We start from the raw sequence: 23,125 nt of genomic DNA, 5'->3' as shown, positions 1-23,125 counted from the left end.
AATGTTTTTGTAACTTCCTGTGCTTGAATAAGAATCAAACATAGATATTCAATTTTAATATGAACAGAGATGACGAAGGTATCCAAACGAATCAGCAGACAAATAAAAAACACTTAAGCAATGGGGTGGGTGGTATGTGAGGAGGGTGAACATATGGTTGCTGTTGGATTCTCTTACATGGGTCAACGTGGTGCCCTGGGGCAGAGTTTAAGAGCATCATGGCAGTGGCAGCATCAATATCAGACTCTGGAAGAGGAGAGAACATGCATGATGGTCAGTCCTAAGGTGTGAGCGCATGGCAGCAGGGTGTTTCTATCCCTTTAACACTGCTCAAGCCCTGTTTCCACCAAGCAGTACAGTTTGGTATGGGTCACAAAAGTACAAAATAACTCATCTCTGCTATTTGAGTACCAAGTAAAACAACCCCCTGTAGTCTGTTGTTGCTCAACAGAATGGTCATTTCTAATTTTTAAGTATTTTTTCTACCAACAGCCATACGACATAAAGGGGGGGGGGGATCTGCATGTCCCCTATTTTTATTCTTTATTTACTTAATTTTCCTTGGTTTAATTAATTAGTAGGTTAGACTGTGAGGTGTAATGCCATTTACATTGCTGATGAAGCTATAGCCATCCCACCTGCCTGCCCCATGGTGGTACTGCAAGCCGTAGAAAGGTTTAACTGTTCCTAAGAGTACTGTGGTAAGATGACCTGAACAGTTCCCCTTGATGGCTATGTGACCCAAAAATGCCTTTGGAATGGATTGGACCAAACAAAGATTAATCAAAACAAAGCAGAGGATAAATTCATGCCACAGATAGGGGGAATGCATCCGATCTTCTCAGACCTGACCAAGTGTCTAAAAGGCTCATGGCTCACTTCTGGGGCACTAAATTATTAATGATTACAGCGAGATTGAGTGCTCCATACTCAGCACCAGCGGAACCTCAGCCTGTTGTCAAGGTTACAAATCTAAGAGGCAGAGAGAGGAGCCATAGCTAAGGCATCGAATGGAGCACATGAGGCATCAATGACTTGAAATTAATAAATCAAACTAAGAATTGAGGCGGGGTGGAGGAGATGCTGGATGTTCTGTGACTGAAATGCACAAAAGCACCACAATTGCGATACATTCACAAGCACACTAAAAACAAAAGCACCAAGCTGTGGAGCATGTGAGCATACAAAGCGCAAGAGTGCTGCCTCACCTTTAAATGAGCAACCTTGCAGAAAGAGATGACGAGGGGGTGAGGAGGCACTGTAGGAGAGATTAAAAAAAAAAAAAAAAACAAGAAACATGAAGTGCCATACTTGAATTTGAAAAGTGTGTTAAAGAACTAGACACTACTCGAACCCATCAAAATGACACCACAAAAAGCATCTTCAGTTTCAAAGAACTAAGGCCATTTAACTCGGAACAATGGTCTGGTTTGATGAACAATTTCCTGCATCTTCACTTTCTGTCATAATTTATTGTGGTGAATGAAGAAGGGTCACCTGGGCGGGGAGGCGGGTGGTGTACAGAAGGCATGTGCGGCGGGAAAGTGCTGCTTCTTAAGGGCTTGGATCAGGTTGGGGCGGTATTCTGGGTCGACGCACCAAAGAGAACCTTTTCCATTGGCCTGTAATCATAGTGAAACATAATAAGACTATGAAGAATGAACATCCTTGATCCTGATAATCATAACAACACTTCCTAAGATCAACACTATTTTTAACCTCTGAGTTTTTGAAAGTGTTTCAACTATCAGTCATGCCACAGTGATCTTTATGTCTAACAACACAATTTATGACAGAAAATACAATGAATACAATTGTTTTCATTGTCCTGCTGCGATCATTTCACGTAACAACAGAAAACACCTATTATCACGGAATTCCTTGCTTCTCATAGTTTGTTTTTGGCTTGGAGAGGTCCATGCCATAAGAAGAGTCATACTGAATAACATGAAGTATTTTTAGGCCAAATGTTCCCCTATGTAAATTGCATCTTCATTCAATCTGCATTTACTCCACTTCCTAATGATAAATAGAAGTTAAAATTTTTTTTTTCAAAAAATACATTGATTGCCTCACTTAAACAGCATTTCTCCTGGTGAAGACAGTCAATTTAACAAAGTTCCTCCACATGCTGCACACACTGCTCCAATATTAGCGATGAATCTGTCTGTTAGTGATCCGTGCCAGAGTGTGTTAACTGTCACAGTATCTGATGGCGGTATATTCTTGCCTAGGCTGAGGGAGCGAGCAAGGGAGGGTGGAGAATAACCTTGACTCACGTTACTAGCCCGTCCCCGATGCAGGAAGAAGGAAATGTCTCCATGGCAACGGAAACCACCAGCCAGTGTCATGTGAAACTGGCGCTGGTCTGTCAGCAGATGAAGTGTTCACACTGTGCACCTGCATGGTGGGTGACTTGCGCTACTCCATGGTGCTACTCGCAGAGTGCTAACCTCCCCTATCCCCTCCCGTGGTAGAAAAAATATCAAGTTGTAGCCAGGCACAGTCCTAGCACCACAGGCTCTACCGGTCACAAGTCCGAACTCATACTGAAGCTCAATATGGCAACCATTGTGTCTCTCCCTGGAAAACAGTTTCTGTCACAAATTCAGACAACACTGGGTATGAACAAATATTCTTCTTGTGAGCATGAACATTACATTGTAGTTACAGGACCAAAAACTATACATGTTAGCCATTTTAGAAAGATCAACAGATCATACAAGATCATACAACAACAACAACAACAAACTAATGAGTCACGCCACACATTTTTCAAGTGTGTTTTTTGGGAGCTAAAGATGATGCTCAGGAAAACTAGTCCAGATTTTAAACTTTAGCCTCATTAAGAGAGAGAAATTCAGAAATCATGCAGCAAACCAAAACTGCTTAGACTCTTTAAAAAAGTAAAATTACTGAGTCTGCAGCTTGAAAACTCCAATAAGACAGACTTCAACCAGGCTTTCTGGCTCCCAAAACGCCAGTTCCTTGTGGATGAAAAACATTAAAACTATTACAAAAATATTTAAAAAAAATTTGGATACACTTAAACTAATTTCCATGAGGACAGGGTATAAGAGAACTGAATTACCCCAAACGACTGTTAAAACATCAAATGTTCATTGTTACACATGCAGGAAGCAGCTGAAGTAAACTTAATTCAGGTTACAGGAAAAGGGGAACATTCAGGGAACATCAGTTGTAGTGGGCTTTCTGTAACTAGTGTATAACGTAAACAAGAAGCTGGTCTCTCGGGACAGGGATGTCTGCAGTTTGGAAGTATTTTAATTCGCAAAGCAACAGTGACAGCAACAGTGTCTGTAATGTCTGTAAAGCGTTTTGAGTGGAACTGAGATATTTGAATTTGAGTACTACACTAGTTGGTCTATATTACGAACTCCACTGAAATGGGATTTTTTTTAAATACATTTTTTTTAAATACTTTAATTAGGACAGGATATTTAAATGTAATTCATTTGGATCATTATTTTGTGCTGCACAGATTAAAAGATTGGATTTGTTTACTTGACTTGTCTACTTGACTATACTTGTTTACCACTGCTGACTTATAGCCCTATAAAAAGGTATCATGTTGGGATTCCCTTAATTTAATTTTTTTAAAATTTTGATAATTGAGACAATTTGGATGCGCTATATTTTTCTTCCTAATGCATTGCCAAGGTATCGGATCAGTACTCTGTATCGGCAAACACTAAAAATCAAGGGCTTCAGATATGGGTAGGAAAAAATTGTGGACATCTCTACTATCAATCACTATAAATTTTAAGCAGACTTAGACTGATTACCTTGTTTCCCTGAGTAGTGACTGAATATTGACTTCGTTTATTGGAAACCTAGCTTCAGTCGTACTTTGTGGGGTAGCTCAAGCACTCAGCCCTTTTCTGATTTAGCTCCTAATTAGCCATGTGATTTAAAGCAACGTTTGTGGACACAGCTGTATTCTAAATTTAAATCATTGGGGTTCAAGAGGATCATTAGGTAAATTTATTATGCAAATAAATCACAGTATTTTTTTATGTTTTTGTCTACATAGAGACAAAACACTCAGTTCTTCAAGAGTTTTTTAAACTTTGGTTTTACAATCAATATTTACGTATATTTGGTAATTATAGTAATAGAATAGCTTAGTTTAATTGTATTATTATATTGTATGCATAATTTTAAAGCTCTTGATAAATGGCTCCTTAATAGCTGCTTTGCCTTGAGATGACCTTGATGGGACTTTTCCAAAAGTTGGTCAACTCAATTTTTAGGTCTAGATGTGCACTACCTTGGACATACAAAATCTTTCTTACTGTGCTTTGTTTGCAATTCCTGCATAGCTGTGACCTGGACAAAATTCCAGTCTTATTTTAGTCGAGGATACTGTACTGCCTTTAAATAGCTGACCTGGCCATTGTCACATTAGCCACACTATTTACAGTATAGGGATTTGCCGAATGAATTATTTTGGCCAGTAAAAATTTAAAAACAACATCAGTATAGTAGTATATAGTAGTAATAGTCTAATGATTCGATAAAATTGGACTGTATTGTCCTGATGAATACGTATGTTGAAGGGAGGAGGCAGCTTAATGACATACCTTTCCTAAACTCCTTTCGACCTTGCGGAAACATTTATTCAGGGAGAGATTGTGACGCACTGAGTTCTTCCATCCAGTGGGAGCGTTGGAGAAGTAAGGGAAGTGCTCAAGAATCCAGCCATAGATTTCTTTGACAGGTAAAGATTTGCTAGGAGATTGCTCAATGGCCATGTAGATGAGGAGCGAAAACGAGAAAGGGGGTTTGGACTTCAACGAGTCCCGCTCCCTACCCCTACTGTGAGCTGAGGCTGTGGCGGAGGTTAAAGTTCCCTGGTTGGATCCATAATCTCCCTCGATGTCAAAGAGGGGGCTGCCACTGGGTTGAGCTTCGGGACCTCCCAACGTGAAGTTCTGAAGCAGGTTCTCATGGAGCCAGTTGAGGTTGGTGAGTTCTTCATCTTCAGTACCTCCAGTCCGATCCACGCTGGTCGCAAGGGGACTGGAAGCGCACTCTGCCTCAGGCAGTGTTCCCACTCCACAAACTCCTCGGAGCCATGTCCGCCCCTCTTGCATATCCGGAATTTCCGTTTTCTTGTCTGGTGACATCCCAATAATTGGACCCATTAAATCACCGAGTTCTGTAAAAAAAAAAAAAAAAAAAGAGAGAAGATGGATCTCAATATTCTACATGATTAATCAGAAACATGTTTTTTTTAAGTTGCCATTATGGCAGCACTGTTGACTACAAATTGGAATATTAGGTACATATTTTCTTGAGTTTTCCATACAACCAAAGCATACTGTGGTCTTACTTTTGCACCTCAACTGTACCCGCTAGGCCTCTGCACCTCTCCTCCATGCCTGGCGAGGACGGAGAGCCTCTTGGCTCTCCACCTCTTGACTTTAGCCAAGGACTTTCATTGAGATCCTCTCAAGCAACTGAGCGGACTTAAGGCTCCACTCATTGACGCCCACCTCATTTCAGGCAAGACCTGGCTGCTCGTTCTGTGTAAATGAGCATGAAACCCACCAATGACTGCTGGAATCAAATGACTGCTTCCACAGTACAGTGGAAGGCTCTTACAGGCTGATCCACATTATGCAAGAATCAAGCCCCAATTTGTCACTTGCAAGATTAAGAAGTGTTTGGTCCTTAAAGTCATCTGTTCTCTAACAACTATAGGACATTTCACAGGCTAATACAGTAGGTTTTAGCAAAGTACATTAAATGAGAGAATGGCACCTCTTGTTCAGATGGGACAACCTTATGTGACTCTGTTCAAAAGTACAGTATCAATATAATGCATTGGTAAAACTAAGCACACTCATAGACATACTTTCGACATAAGTACTTGATCAATGTGCTGGATGTGTAACAGCCAAAACAAGTGAGAAAGAAGCAATAGGTCTTGTTCAGTTCAATTTTTTACCAATTGCCCAATGCCCACACACACAGGGAAGCTTTAGATTGATAATGTGGAATTTTGCCTGCCCTGAGCATTGCTTTCTTATTGTGCTCTACATTAACATTTATATCTACTGTATATTGAATGCATTCCTCCAACAAATACAAGTAAAGGCATTGTACGCTGGGGAGGCCAAGTGTACAGAGAGATTACTCTTTGGCTCAGCTCACAACAAGCTTTAAGTCTTGGGTGTCACCATGACAACCACACCGTCCTTTCAATTAAGGGGAAAAAAACCTCACAAACGAGAGAAGGAAAATGAGTAATCCATGTTGGCTGTCTCCACCATGATATGCACACAGCGGCATTGGGAATGCTGCAGCACCTGAGTGTGGACACCAGATGCCTGAGTGTGGTTATGTGTGATGCATTGAATGTGGACCAATGTAGCAATGTAAGGGGACATATAATCTGTCAGATAGGCGTATCTTTTCATTGCTGTGATAAGATAGGAATTGGATTAGACTAAAGAGTGTTTGCCTAGAGAACGAGATGGGAGAGGAGGGAGTGTATGCACTCACATACACACTGACACACAAATCAGTTTGTTAAATTCAGCCAGGAGTGGAAGGAGAAGGCATTAGTGCATTGACTATATTACCACTTAACCCTCAATGGAGGTGTAGGAACATATAACAGACAAACCCAATTTGCTTTATAGTTGAGTCATGGGGTTATTCCGGCCTTCAGAGTACTTGCAGTGGATTTGATACCTCTACCGGAGACAAATTCCTTGTGTGTTTTGGACATACTTGGCAAATAAAGATGATTCTGATTCTGATAACGAGGTTATGGTTTCACTAACATGGGATTGATTGAATGTATGCAAACTGAAGTTTACAGTTTGTGATGTAACAATTTGTTTTACAAAGATGGGTAGGTACTCTTCCAAGGATGTTCTTGTTTAGTTTTGATGAGAATCCATCACTTGACATCATTTGCTGCTTGTTGTTACGTTGAGCGAAAAAGAATAATGAATGAAAACAAAAAAACAAAAATCTCTTATACAGTGGAAGTCTGAGATACCAAATTAATTTGTTCCATGAGCCAAAAGGTTTGCAAATCGAAGCAATGTTGCCCATTGAAATGAATGGAAAAGCAATTACTCTGTTCCAGTCCCAAACAAAGTTTAAAAGTAGAACAAATAAGATCACAAATTAAGTTGTGTGTAATAATGTGAAATGACATAGGGAAAATGTATTGAACACATGAAGGGAGGTGAAAAAAGGCATGGAAAGCCAACACAACACCTAAAATCTATCAATAATCAAACAGCAATCCAGCACCTTTCCAGTGCAAATGAATTATCAGGTGGTTCAGTCCTAATTGATGGCCGACAAAAAGGTCTGAGTGCCAAGGTGTGAGTCAAGACACAGCTCATGATGGGTAAGATCAAAGAGCTGTCTCAAGGCCATCACAAAGTAATTGTTGCAAAACATAATGATGGCACTGGTTACAGGCGCATAACTAAGCTTCTGAATGTTCCTGTGAGCACGGTTCGGACCATAATACCTAAGTGGAAAGCCAATCATACCACCATAAATTTGCCTCGATCGGGTGCTGCTCGCAAGATATCTGACAGAAGAGTGCAAAGAATAATCAGAAGAGTTGTCCAAGAGCCAAGGACCACCTGTGAAAGCTTCAAAAAGACCTGGAATTAGCAGGTAGTGTTATCACAAGGAAAATAGTGAGTAATCCGAATCAGAATCATCTTTATTTGCCAAGTATGTCCAAAAAACACACAAGGAATTTGTCGCCGGTAACTGGAGCCGCTCTAGTACGACAACAGACAGTCAATTGACAGAGAACACTTTTGAGACATAAAGACATTGAGAAAAACAGTCACTGAGCAATAAAGGGTTGCTAGTTAACAGGTAATGCCAGTACATTAATATTTTTGTTTTTTTGACAATTGTGCAAAAAGATGCAGAGTCCTCTAGCACTTAGGGTAGTTCGAATGACTAATATTGCAATAGTCCGGTGCAATGACCATTGTGCAAAGGGCGCCGAGACTTCAAACGAGTAGTATGATAGTCTGGGACAATGTTGATTGTGCAAATGTTGAAGATACTCCTCAGTCAGTGTGCAAATGGTGCAAATGCACTCTGCCGCCATGGCCTGCATGTACGCTCACCACGCAAGACTCCATTGGTGAAAAAAAGAAGCATGTTAAAGCTCGTTTAAAGTTTGCTGAACAACATTTGGACAAGCCAGTTAAATACTGGGAGAATATAATCTGTTCTGATGAGAGCAAAATTGAACTCGTTGGATGCCGTAATGCAACAGTGTTTCGCGGAGAAATGGCACTGCACATCACCCTAAAAACACCATACCAACCAGTATACCAGTGAAGTTCAGAGGTGGGAACATGATGGTGTAGGGCTGCTTTTCAGCAAATGGTACTGGCAAACTTCACATTATTGAAGGAAAGATGAATGGGCTAATGTACCGAGACGTTCTTGACAAAAATCTGCTGCCATCTACGAGGATGATGAAAATGAAATGAGGGTGGACATTTTATCAGGATAATGATCCATAACATACTGCCAAGGAAACTCTCAATTGGTTTCAAAGAAAAAAAATAAAGCTGCTAGAATGGCCCAGCCAATCAACTGACTTGAATCTAATCGAAAATCTATGGCAAGAACTGAAACTCAAGATCCATAAAAGAAGCCCACTGAACCTTCAAGATTTGAAGACTGCTTGTGTGTGTGGAGGAATGGGCCAACTGACACCAGAGCAATGCATGAGACTAGTTTCTCCAAACAGGAGGCAACTTGAACCTGTCATTGCAAACAAAGGCTTTTGTACAAAGTATTAAATAAATACCAGTTGGCGTGTTCAATACTTTTTCCCTCTGTCATTTCACATTATTACACATAACTTAATTTCTGATCTTATTTGTTCTACTTTCTTTCTATGTATGGATTACTTGGGTTGTTCCCAACATCTGTTGAAATTTTAATGTCAGTAGCACCTTTGGAAATATATTTAGTGAGAAAAATGGTGACGTGTCAAATACTAATCTCAGCTGCTGTATTATGAACAACATATCATCCCTGTACACAGCATTGTTTACAATCGCCATGACTACACATCCCACAATGCAACACAGCTTTCCCACAATGCAATATCAAAACCACATTGCATTATTGGATGTGATGGTAGTTATTCAGCTAGCGGTAGTGATGGCGAGATGAAGCTTCGCAACACTTTGGCCATGTGCATAATCACAGGCAGCTGTATCTTTACCATATACAATATGTGCTGCGTTGCATTTTTGCGTCTTTTTGGCTCTTGTGAATGACTATGTATTACAAAACAATGTTTGACCAAGTAATTTTCTAACATCCATCCATCCATCCATCCATCCATCCATTTTCTGAGCCGCTTATCTTCACTAGGGTCGCGGGAGTGCTGGAGCCTATCCCAGCTGTCAACGGGCAGGAGGCGGGGTACACCCTGAACTGTTTGCCAGCCAATCGCAGGGCACATATAAACAAACAACTATTCGCACTCACATTCACACCAACGGGCAATTTAGAGTCATCAATTAACCTACCACGGATGTTTTTGGGATGTGGGAGGAAACCGGAGTGCCCGGAGAAAACCCACGCAGGCACGGGGAGAACATGCATACCTCCACACAGGCGGGGCCAGGGATTGAACCCCAGTCCTCAGAACTGTGAGGCACACGCTCTAACCAGTCGGTCACCGTGCCGCCAATTTTCTAACAAAGTGCAAAATATATAATTTTTGAACATATTCTTTGTGCTTAAAATGTTCCTCATCACTGGTATGGCAGGTTGTGTAATGTTTTTCTGTCACTTTGGGAAAATGGCATGGGCTTAAGAGGGCAGAGGATTTTGAAAGTGCTTATTTAGAAATAACATTTTATCATCTTTTTTTTTTGTGTTAAGTGATTCATTCAAGAGCAATATTTTTAAATTGGGGTACAGTAATTTCTCCTCTACCAGTGAGGTTTTATTTTACCTTACTTTCTGTGAACACAAATACTTTCCCCGTGAATAAAATCATAAACGGTGGAAAATGCAGTTTTTGATAAACAAATGTAATTGATAAGCCTCAATTACAGTTCCTTATGCGGTGCGGTCCCGCTTGGGATTCAAACTCAGGCAATCACTCTACCCCAGGTTGACAGTGAGTGCACCAACGGCTGGGCTATTAGACCAGAGTGCTGGGTTAGCAGCCAGCAGCCTCTTTCCAAGGATTCTGAGGAGTGACGGAATCTCTACTGTCCAAATTGCTGTCAACACTCTCCAAACTTATTATTATTAGTAGGCTTTACACGATCAGGATTTTTGGGACCGATCACCAATCAGCGAGTTTAAAAAAACGATAACCGATCACCGATCCAATCACAAGATGGAGGAATGTGTCTATTTAAATGACCTGTTCATTTATTTTATATACTTGTGTACTTAATTGCTCCAAAAAATATATTTACAATAAATAATGTATCTTTGTTCCTCTATTTATGCCAGTGAGGCATAGTGACAGACAACAAATGAATGTGCTTCTATTTGATGGCAGGAAGTAAATACAGAAATTAATATAACCACTTTTTGTGACGTTTGTTGGTGTGCCGTGAGATTTTTCAATTGTAAAATATGTTCCTTGCCTCCATAAAGGTTGGAAATCACTGCTCTAGTCAGATCGTGTATTCTAATCTGTCATGTCAAACCAACATTACATGACAGAAATAATGGGTGCTAACTTACTGTAATTAAATTACTTTATTTTTAATTAAATTACTTCACCCACACCGAAATTTTAGCGCATGATTCGATAGAACGGCGGCATGTTTACGTCCAACCGTTCGTGCTAGCAGTAGCTTGCTAGGCTACATAACATTTTATTGCCTGCTTGTGTGCCGTATCGTATTAAAAGTACGTGAACATACCTGAAGCAAGCCTTAAACGAACGTCCTCTCCTGTCCTGAGCACCGGTGACCACCAACACACGTGGGTTCAATCCCCGGCCCCGCCTGTGTGGAGTTTGCATGTTCTCCCCGTGCCTGCGTGGGTTTTCTCCGGGCACTCCGGTTTCCTCCCACATCCCAAAAACATGCATGGTAGGTTAATTGAAGACTCTAAAGTGCCCGTAGGTGTGAATGCGAGTGCGAATGGTTGTTTGTTTATATGCGCCCTGCAATTGGCTGGCAACCAGTTCAGGGTGTACCCCGTCTCCTGCCCGATGATAGCTGGGATAGGCTCCAGCGCTCCCACGACCCTTGTGAGGATAAGCGGCTCAGATAATGGATGGCTGTATGGTTATCTGTTCATAAAGTAATTTATAATGGTAATAAATTGGTTATCCATTTATAAAATGATTATCAGTATGCAGTTATCCCTTCACCATCGTGGGGGTTTACATTTAAGTCCCTATTTAAATACACCCTAGCATGTTTTTGTAGCATTTATGACCCTTAAATTTTTTGAAAGGTCTATAAACACACATAAACCAATACAAACACATTTAAACACATAATATATTGAGAGCGCGCAAGCGCAATGGATAAAACAACAATATTGTACAAACGGTATAAAAATAGAGTAACAATTGGAATTAAAATCTGCAATATAGCGGGACTGAAACAAAACATTTTCAATGATGTGGACATAGGCTAGTGTCACTATCCATGTTTAAATTGTTTAAATATGAAAGGAGAAAGTATCATGCATTACATTGCACTTTAAGTTGTTGTCATATAATTTCAATGATCATATTTGACATTTACAGTTTAATTAGTCAGGTTTGATTTAATGAGCAAAAGAGTTTTACAAAATAAGGGCAAAATTCTATTCTTTTGGGGATTTCCCCCCCCTCTTTTTTTTTTTGCTGACCCGAACTTTGAGTTATTTGATCCGTTGCACCCCTTTTTTCTACAAAATATGTGTGCCAATCCCAATTTGTTCATAACCCAGGTCATTTGTAACTCAAGGTTCAGCTGTATTACGAGGTAATGTTTGCTATGTGTTTAGGTGATGGGCACTTGACAAAAAATGTCGAACATCTAAAATGAAAATAAACAACAAATTATTGATTTTTAGAAAATATATATTTTAAAAGGTATGGCGGGAAAACCTCGCTCTCTGAACTCCTGTTCCAATCCCAGTGTCGTACTTAGCAGATTAATGCTAGTAGCGGAGTAGTTCCACGGCATGGATTTACCTCAACATTGCAGAACTGATATGTGGTTTAGAAAACATGTTCTTGCGTAATAGCGCCCTTCATTTTGCCTCAATTGGTGGACGAGTCAATTCGTAAACAATCAGTTCCACACAATGGCTAGTACAGGGGTCTCTAACTCATTTTGTCACGGGCCACATCACAGTTATGGTTCCACTCAGAGGGCCGTTATGGCTGCAAACCCGTATGAATGTATGATTGCCTCATATTATTACAGATACACAAATTCATGGATAATTACTTTTGAAATCAGAAGCCAGTAAAAACTGTTTGTTCAACTACAGTGTGAATCAATTTCATTTTGAAAGTGGGGTTGGTAACAAAAAATGCTTGCAATATCTCAATATTTTTAAAAGTGAAGACAATTTGCAATTTTAGTATTTTAACAAGAAACACAAAGTTGATGCACACTCTCACGGGCCACATAAAATGATGTGGCGGGCCAGATCTGGCCTCCGGGCCACCAGTTTGACACCTGTGGGCTAGTATGTTTAATTGAAGTGATTCACGATTATTATGCCTGTGTAAAGAGAGAAGAAGCTTCCCGGTTCCAAGTCATAGGTACGGTAATAGTCAATTTAAAAGGCACAATCACGTTTAACATTATATCTAGATTAAATTTTCAATCTGAATGAAATTTAACAATATTTTAGCTATTACTGTAAGACTCCCAGAGCCTTGGCCTTCAGTGAACTGCTTTATAGGTAAAAAAAATATTTAACTCTTAGCAGAGGTCTGTGCATTCTGAGCGCTTGTTTCGGTTGTTTATTGTCTGCTGTATACATTAGCTGAGGTTGTGTTAACCACATTTAGTAATGCATTCAGGATTACCTTTTAGTGTCAGCACATACCGCAAATTCCATAAATGTTTTCAATTTTGAAGTTATCTTCAGGCCAGGGTGGATCACACCACTTACAAAACTTGAGCAACAAGATACAGCATGTGATGCAACACTATGTCAGGAGGCTGTGAGAACTGTCTATTTGTGCTGTTAAGAAAATCTCTACTATGGAGACCAAAACACACACACACAAAAAAAGTTTTTTTTTTTTACATAACAGGTTCCTATTCTGAATGATTTTTCAAATAGAGAGCGTACCAAGCAGAGAGACTCCAAGGAAAATAGCATTCACTCTTCCAAACAACATTTTTGACTAAAAGTAGCCAAGTCTCTAGGCTGCATATTCATCACTTTGTCCATGTCACTCCTTATAATTTGGAACTAATCAGGCTGGGGCCTGAGGATACATGTGTAAATCCCAGAATAGGTTCTAAGATTAAAGGACTTGGACCTACAAAGTTCATAATTCTGCTTGCTGATCAACAGTGATGCCCTGATTGAGACTGCTCTTTCCAGTCTAATCATGTCATGATTGTGTTACCCAAAACATTCCACTGACAGACATTAAGGTGACAGTCAACCACGCACAACAATTGTGACTGTATTCTGTAGACATTTGTTTCGCTGAGGCCTGAAGTAATTTTGTCTTAATATTATTAAAAACACGGCATAGACGAGATGGCTCTGTACATATGTTCCAGTTTTGTTGCTTGGAGATGAAAAGAAGTCATGGTCTGGCTAAAGCATCAGAACACTGTTTAACCCTAAAGCACATGAGGGCTCCATGCCGTTCCATCTTAATCCTGACCTCTCAGCTGGGCCTCTTCCGACTGCCTGAGAATAACTGGTCCCTCCAAGAGGAAAACGTTATTTGAATATGAACAGAAGCAATGTGAATGGATGGGGAATTATTTTTTTTTGCATCCAGTCAAACACAGGAAATGTTTTCCGCTATTGCAGCTGGTCAATTACCCCTGAATTTGTAAGGATTGGGCTTCACTTCTCTCTTCATTCTGGTGGGGCCAATGGGACGGACCTGCCTGTTGATTGCAGCTCATTGTTGAAAATACACCAAAGCTGGAATTGTGCTGACCTGATGGCTCATCTGCAAGTTAAAATAGCCAATGCCATGAGCCGCATCATATTCATGTGCAAACAGGCAAGGACAAACAGCAGGTGCCAAGGCAAATTTTTCACCCCTTTCAAACTGCTCTTTTATCCTGTTAAGCACTTAGCCTATTCAAAAATGACATAAAGACACAGATAGCTTTAAGCAGCAGATCAAGCCATTGATGTGTCACATAGGTGCAACAGAATGTAAAGGGGAGACCATGTTTGCGTCAGCGATGATCTCGGGCAGCGGATCTGACTTTCAGGAATCAGTTGCCACGGCAGCCAGTGTGGCGAGGGAAGCGGTTGTGCTCATGTCTGCGCATGAAGAGAGAGCTGATGTGGGGAGATCAATACAGGCGGAAACTGCTGAGGCCAGCAGTCTAGTGCTGTTCTCCATAAAACCTGTCTGACAAAGAGGGGCGGGAAAGGCAGCAGCCAACCTGGATGACATGGTGCTATGACGAATTGCCATGAGGGTATACTTAACTTATAGATGCTCATTATATATAACAGGATTTTGAGAAAATACATAATTTCGGAAAAGAAGCTTAAGTTTATACACTGTTGAACCACACCCTGCTCACAGCCACTAACTAAACCAGTCGACACAAACCAGTTACACCTCTTAGGACACAAAGGTGTGTCGCAAAACCCCAATGGCTGTTATTTGAAACCCTCTGTAATGTTTCTGACTACTCTGCGAATCAGAACCTGAATTAAACAGCTGGTATGAGAATAAGGCTTCTCTACATGCATTAAAACAATAATTCATGTGAGGGCTACTCTTGCAACATGGCATATAAAGTATACAATCTTATAAAAACAAATCTACTAAATGGATTAGAACAATCTACTCAGTAAGAGTAGTTATCAGTGGTAAAGAGCGAATAAAAAAGCTTACAAACAGTTCACACACTCACACTAAGGTCGTACAAAGATGCAGTTGTTTTGTCTTTTTTTAGTGTGCTTCTGTCATGTTTCTAAGTTCTCAGTATTCACCTCACAGTTACAAACAGATGACCAGGAGGGAAGGAAACACCTCCTGCCTGTTGAGGAAGTCAGTTTTCAGAGAGCACTCACAGTTGGGCCAGCTTACACTAAAACAGTGAACTAGCTCAAGAAGAGCCCAAACGTTTATAGAATGGCAGCAAACACCCACGCCTGTTAATGACACACATGGAAATAAAAGTAACACAGGAAAGATTGAGTTGTTGGGAACCGGCATCGATTTTATAGTTACAAACTGCACTTTGACTCTAATCAGAGGTTAGTTTTCCAAAGTACAGTCTCCCTCCCAGCAAACACTGAAACCTTATCTCCAGGGTCATGTGCCCGTCAAGTCTATAAACCCTCCTTCCTCCATTCGCTTATATACTTCCAAATACTACAAACAGCAAACACTGCCATACCATTTGCTTTTGGCCTGTTGTCAGTTAAGGTGCATATCCTTCTAAAAATCTAAGGTTTTAACACACATTTGCTGACGATAGTGCCGTGAAACAGTATTGGCCATGCTTCTCAAATTCTTATATTTTTGCATAATTTCCCCACTTTGTTTAAGATCATCAAACAAATGTAAATATTATATACATGTTTGCATTTTTTGGTTTAAGGAACAAACATAAAGGTTACAATGTAAATCCCTGTAAACTTTATTGACCACAGAAATTTTCCAATGACAAAAACGAAAAAGAATTTTCACTCAAAAGTCAAGTTGAAGACAATTGGAATTGCCTTGCTTGTATACTGAAAATATTAACTGTTGATGCAGCATGCAGCTGTGAATTGCAGCAGCTTGTCTTGGGCAGTATTTACTGCGGTCAAGACTAGTCAGGAAATCAAAACATTGCAATGTTAAATCTGATGAATGTATATTAATTTTTACACACACACACAACAGATTTGCTTTTCCCATTGATCATAACACCTAGTTTATCCCAAGAAGTGCTAGAAGCAGCACACTACTTGCACAACAGCTCCCAAGTCCTGCCTGAGTATAGTCGTTTATTTTTCGTCTATTAAATGAACCCTGTTAATTATGCCAGGGATGATGAGACAAAGACCCATTGTGTTTCACCGCTTCCCTGCTACTCAATCAAGGAAACGTTCACATCAGTAGTGTTAGTGAGGCGTGTCCTAATCAGCAGCGTCTTGCGTCCACCAGTCAGAAAGGAGAGAGTGGAGGAGGTGTTACTCGCAATCAAGTTAGACATGCATTTCCATTGTAAGCAGTCAGTTAAACTATAGATTGTACAGATTTGGCAATACAGTTTTCTCAATGCTGGACCTTGTCTAACACCAAACTCAGCTCGCAAAGTGTCTTACAAAGACAATATTGTTAAGTGACTCAAGAAAGACCTGACTAGTTCATTTAAAATTACAGCACTCCTCAATAATAAAATCTTGAAAGTTCATCTCTATAACGATCAATTAGGACACAATTTATTCTGGGATGCTAGTTAACCACCCTTTGTGTGAAGCTATGAACATTTAAAAACATCATAAAAATGTAGTTAACACTTTAATTGAGCATACAAGTTACCAATAAGTTAACCACAGTTTATTTTAAGTAGGCTTTAGGCGATCAGCATTTTTGGGGCTGATCAGCGAGTTTAAAAAAACGATCACCGATCCGATCACAAGATGGAGCAATATATTTGTGTACTTAATTGCTCCAAAAAATATATTTACAATAAATGTATCTTTGTTCATCTATTTATGCCAGTCAGGCATAGTGACAGGTCTTCTATTAGATGGCAGGAAGTACATACAGTATGTATCCACTTTTTGTGACATTTTTGTTTGTTGGTGTGCCGTGAGATTTTTCAATTGAAAAATATGTTCCTTGGCTCCATAAAGGTTGGAAATCACTGCTCTAGTAACGTCATGTATTCTATTCAGTCAGGTCAAACCAACATTACAACATGACAGAAATAATGGGTGCTAACTTACTGCAATTAAATTACTTTATTGTAATTAAATTACTTCACCCACACCGAAACTTTAGAGCCTGATTCGACAGAACGGCAGCATGTTTACGCACAACCGTTAGTGCTAGCACTAGCTTGCTAGACTACATAACGTTTTGTTGCCTGCTTGCAAGCCGTGTCGTATTAAAAGTACGGGAACATACCTCAAGCAAGCCTTAAACGTATGTCCTCTCCTGAGCACCAACACACGTTTTTCCCCATTGTGTTCTTATAATACAGTCGGCGCGATCCACTCTTGTTGTCGTTGCCACAGTAACGAGTGTATCCGGTCGCATTTGAGTTGACAATGTAAAGCCCAATGATCGTAAAAAAACGGGATGCGGTGGTATCGGAATACAAGATTTTAGTGCAGTAGTCTGACATAGTGCAATCGTGAAAGAGCATATTTGTCTTGTAGTCTGATCCGGGCATTACGTGTTGTCTGTCTCAGATGTGTTGTCTGTCCCATACCGCCGACATGTTTTTTTAATAACTTTATTGGTCGTCAGACATTTACAGTACGACGTTAAAAGACACGCAACAACTAGCTTATGGATTCAATGATGTCATTGATCGGATCGGCGAATTATGACATTAAAGCCGATCAGCATAAAATGCTAAATATCGACCAATACCGATCAGATCGGTGTAAAGTCTAATTTGAAGACATAAAAACAATAAGACACTCACGTCTAACGTAATGACAAATAACAAAGGCACAAGGGTGATTCACATGGCAGATGAGACTAATGCTTCTAGTTTTTTAACATTCGTACATATCACACAAGAGTAAAAAGAAGTGAGCCAACAAGTGACGACGCACATGGTGAAGCTGGACCAAAGCATTATGACAGCAATAGAGTCAGCTTTGAATGACGCTTACATCACATAACTTTCTGTATATGTTCTTCTGCCACTCTTGCCAGATTCTTCTTCTCTTAACACGTCTTGTTGAAGCTGGTATGTCACTTTGGGAGTGTTGCAACTAGCGTTAATCAATTGATGGACGCTGAACTAAGCTCTTGTGGTGAACGCTGACGTCTTGCATGAGTGCGTGACTTTGGAGGGATATTTTTCCCAATAATTTGGTTGAAATTCCAAGTTGTCCAAAATAAAGCCTGGCGCACACACAAAGCTACTCTGGATGATGTTGAGCTGGGTTCCTCCTTCCTGACCAAAGTCGGCAAAGGCCAGATCATCCTGTGGTGTGTAGTGCTTTTTGTGACCGATTTTTTTCTGGCCTACAATTATAAAAATTTACGATTAAAAAATCCTTAAGCGTTTGGCCAGTAACAAGGACAGTCGAGCCAAGGACTCCATTGTGACATGGAACTGAACTAAAACTTGCGCTATTGCCGAACTTCAGAAAAGGAGGTGCAAATGGTTGAATTCAGTATTTGTTTAAAGTCGCTACACCAGACTTTTGGTTTGGGGAACGAGATTCTTGATTTTCAGCGTACAGAAGATTAAGTGTGTTGTGTGCTGTTGTCATCTTGTGTACGACACACACACACACACACACACACACACACTATGGAAACACACTATGGAAACAGTAAGAAAACATGAAAAAAAATCTAGGGAATATTCAAATTCAGAGGTTCTAGTGTACTTCTACAGTCCCGTCCAAAAGTATTGGAACGGCAAGGTCAATTCCTTTGTTTTTGTTGTCTACTGAAGACGTTTGGGTTTCAGATCAAAAGATGAATATGAGACAAAAGTTCAGAATTCCAGCTTTTATTTCATGGTATCTACATCTAGATGTGTTAAACAACTCAGGACAGAGCACCTTTTGTTTGAAGCCACCCAGACATTATAAAAGTAACTTAAAACGAATAACATTTAATATTTGCTGGCATAACTCTGACTTGCAGTCGGCACGGTGGTGACTGGTTAGCACATCTGCCTCACAGTTCTGAGACCGGGTTTCGAATCTCGGCACCGCCTGTGCGAAGTTTGCATGTTCTCCCCGTGCCTGGGTGGGTTTTCTCCGGGCACTCCGGTTTCCTCCCACATCCCAAAAACATGCATGGTAGGTTGATTGAAGACTCTAAATTGCCCGTAGGTATGAATGTGAGGGTGGATGGCTGTTTGTTTATATGTCCCGTGCAGATGGCTGGCGACCACTTCGGGTGTACCCTGCCTCTCGCCCGAAGATAGCTGGGATAGGCTCAAGCACGCCCGCGACCCTCGTGAGCGGTACAGAAAACGGGTGGATGGATGGAACCCTTACTTGCAATAACTGCATCAAGCCTGGGACCCATTAACTTAACCAGACTGCTGCATTCTTCATTTGAAATGCTTTTCCAGGCTTTTACTGCAGCCTCTTTCAGTTCTTGTTTGTTTCTGGGGGTTTCTCCATTCAGTCTCCTCTTCAGGAGGTAAAATTCATGCTCTATTGGGTTATGGTCTGGTGATTGACTTGGCCAGTCTAAGACTTTCCACTTTTTCCCCCTGAAGTCCTTTGTTGTGTTGGCAGTGTGTTTTGGGTCATTGTCTTGTTGCATGATGAAGCTTCTCCCGATTAGTTTGGATGCATTTTTCTGTAAATTGCCAGACAAAATGGTTCTGTAGACTTCAGAATTAATTCTCCTGCTACCATCATGAGTTAAATAATCAATAAAGACTAGTGAACCCGTTCCAGAAGCATCCATGCAAGCCATGACATTACCTCCACCATGCTTCACAGATGAGCTTGTGTGTTTTGGATCATAAGCAGATCCTTTCATTCTCAATACATTGGCCTATCTATCACGTTGGTAGAGGTTAATTTTGGTCTCATCAGTCCTAAAACTTTGTTCCAAAACTTTTGTGGCTCATCTTTGTACTTCCTTGCAAAATCCAATATGGCCTTCTGATTCTTTTTGCTGACAAGTGGTTTGCATCTTGTGGTATGGCCTGTATATTTCTTCTCTCAAAGTCTTCTTCGAACAGTGAATTGTGATACCTTCACCCCTGCCCTGTGGAGGTTCACAGTGATGTCACTGACTGTTTTCTTTGGGTGTCTCTTTACAGCTCTCATAATGTTTGTAATCTATTGCTGTTGATACCCTTGGCCGACCTGTTCGATGTCTGTCGCTCAGTACACCAGTAGTTTTGTTTCTTTTTCGGCACATACCAAATTGTTGTATTGGCTATGCCCAATGTTTGTGCAATAGCTCTGATCGATTTTCCCTCTTCTCCCAGCTTCAAAATGGTTTGCTTTTCTCCCATAGACAGCTCTTTGGTCTTCGTGTTTGCTTAACAGCAAATGCAGTTTTCACAGGTAAAACCCAAAGCCAAAAACAAGCACTGTTTAAGCAATCATTCTAAAAAGCAACACCTGAGTCACATGTTCCAATACTTTTGCTCACTTGAAAAGTGGGTGGGTTCAAACAAAAGGTGCTCTGTCCTGAGTTGTTTAACACATCTAGATGTAAATACCATGAAATAAAAGCTAGAATTCTGAACTTTTGTCTTAAATTCATCTTTTGATCTGAAACCCAAATGTCTTCTGTATACAACAAAAACAAAGGAATTGACCTTGCCGTTCCAGTACTTTTGGAGGGGACTGTATAACAGACAACGTCATGATGCCTTACTGAAACACGTTGTGATTAAAAACATGTAAATAATAGGGGCACATAAGAGCATACCTTTAAGTGTCTGAAATGTTACTTATTTTCCCCGCTTACTCCTTTTAAACCCAGAATGGTTTCATCAAGTCATTCAATATGAAGCCATCAAATTCTTGGGGCAATTTATGGTGTATTCAGAAAAACATTTTAAAAACTGGAACAGCATTTGTCTTTTGAGGCAATTCATAAGTGCACTATAGACTGGTTTAAGCTATCAGAATGAGAAGTATCTGCTTTCACAACAAATCTAAAACTGTAGACAGTCACACGCCTAAAAAGCACATGGTGGATTTTCGAGGACGCAACCTTCCATTTACTTTGGGTCAGAGTACACAATACTGTGATAAGACCGATTACATGGCCACACCACCATTTTTAACTGCAGTTCCTGTGCCACTTTAGCCTCAATAAGAACAACAAATACAGACTTTAGAGTTTGTGTTTGTTATTTGTTTCCCCAATTGCTACATTTCATACATTGAGCATAGTGTGATGATTGTGCATAAATTCAGCTCATTCATTCTGTATACTGGTATGTACATTATGAAAATGGAGCCTTGACGGTCACATTTCTTCACTGTTAGCATATATACCCTGAGGGGCATCTGCATCAATTCAATAAATTCAATAAAGTGAAATGGAGCAACTGCTTGGACCAATGAAACCAATAAGTATTCGAAGTTGTAAAAATGAAGTGTGGTTTCCAGAGGAGCTATGTTTGTTACTACTGAATTGAGTACAGTGTTCTGTTAGAGTAAAATATCCCCAACAATGGCTGCTCTGTGACAGCCCAGTCTAAACACAAATACAAAAAGCCCAATACAAAACATGACTGTCCATAATCCAATCCAATTCAACTCAAAATCAGTACGGTCTGGACTTTGCCCTAATCTAATGATCTGCGTTCAGCAAGTGGGGCCATATCCCATTTTAGGCCATTAACCCACACTAGCAAAATGGCACTGTTGGGTTCTCCATTTTAGTTAAGATTCAAATATCTCAAGAACTTCTTGCTTGAATGACTGGTCATTACATCATGGTAACCAGTTAGACGTTTTAAGCCAGTGTCATTTAATTTCTCAGATACTAATAACATTACTAACAACATCGTCATTATGTCAAAATGGACTAAAATGTACAACAGACAGATAGCATTGTTCAATGAATTGACTCAGTGCAGCTAACATGTATGCAGTCAACCATCAAAATACCGGTAGTGTATTGGTAATAGGCACTGTAGAAGGAAATCATAAAATAATTTCATATGATTTTATTAAACATCTCCCAAGAAAGCAACCAAACTCAATCGTCACATTAACAAACTGCATGTAAACTCCCTCCCTAAGTAATAGCCCTCGATAATCATGACACACAAGCAGTCAGTCATTCAAATGGTTTGGTTACATCATCAGCTTGCTCCCATATCAATCACACTGAGTATGAAAATAGTTACAGATACACAGTTTTTTTTAAAACCGCAACAAATATCCCTGATTATAAACGGTCCAAGAACAATAAAATACCAAATTCAAACCAAAACACTGTCATGTTAGTCATCACCTCGAACAACCCAAAGGCCGTCCATCCTTAGGAGCGAGGTCAACCACTATTTCTATTAATTTGAACAGATGCATTACTTTTGTCATTACTGTGATAATACATAAATTCTGTATTCTTTGATGAATGGATTACATTTATGGTAAGGATATAAAATTTAGCAGAATTTAAAAGAAAATAGTCACTAATGCATTCATTCGGCTGTTTTATTTTTTAAAAGCAGGTTGTTATTACATTACCTTATAGAACCTCATTTAACATTTGAGTACCTATCACTAAAGCATGAGACATTAACAGATTAACATTATTACAGTGGACCCCACTATTCGTGGGGGGATAGAGATCGCCGGACCACGAATGGCAACAATCCGCGGATAATTGGCACCCATTATAGTTGTATTGAAGAAAAGAAAAAAATAATAATAATATATATATATATATATATATATATATATATATATTTATTTATTTTTAAACCCAAAATATTCTTCAATAAGTGGGGATAAACCGCTAATAAGCGTTTTTGGGGTTGGTTCACCGCAAAAAAGAAAAAAAAAATTAATAGGGAAAAAAAATAAATTAAAAAAAGTTTTAAAAAAAAAGAAATAGAGAAAAAAATCTGCAAATTAGTGAAACCACATTGCCCAACCGCAAGTATGCGGGGGTCCACTGTACTTTTAATTTGCATGTTTCTAGCTTATGTCAGCAGGTTTGCATTATGTCTCCCCTGTTACTTTCAAAACAAAAATTACTAATTGTTGTTGTTTATCATGAGTGAATGATTGGAGAACATCAGTGCGCTGT

General features: G+C 39.8%; 1 protein-coding gene across 3 annotated transcripts in view; it reads right to left on the bottom strand.

Annotated features, from left to right (window-relative positions):
- The window catches only part of foxn2a (forkhead box N2a), a 30,788-nt gene that overhangs the window by 6,010 nt on the left and 1,653 nt on the right, over window positions 1–23,125 (bottom strand). For 2 of the 3 annotated variants that reach the window (XM_061789673.1, XM_061789675.1), the window contains exons 2-5: window positions 4,605–5,182; window positions 1,498–1,622; window positions 1,209–1,258; window positions 178–246 (exon numbers count right to left, since the gene is read on the bottom strand). In XM_061789673.1, the coding sequence (XP_061645657.1) occupies window positions 178–246; window positions 1,209–1,258; window positions 1,498–1,622; window positions 4,605–5,168 (808 nt within the window). In that variant the 5' untranslated portion in view covers window positions 5,169–5,182. Of the gene's footprint in view, window positions 1–177; window positions 247–1,208; window positions 1,259–1,497; window positions 1,623–4,604; window positions 5,183–10,934; window positions 11,081–23,125 lie in introns of all 3 variants that reach the window. The other variant, XM_061789674.1, reaches the window with a different exon arrangement.

Source organism: Phyllopteryx taeniolatus, chromosome 11 (genome assembly GCF_024500385.1).
Source record: "Phyllopteryx taeniolatus isolate TA_2022b chromosome 11, UOR_Ptae_1.2, whole genome shotgun sequence".
NCBI lineage: Eukaryota > Metazoa > Chordata > Actinopteri > Syngnathiformes > Syngnathidae > Phyllopteryx > Phyllopteryx taeniolatus.
The sequence above is the reverse complement of the archived record's forward strand: the minus strand, read 5'-3'. Positions and strand labels throughout refer to the sequence as shown.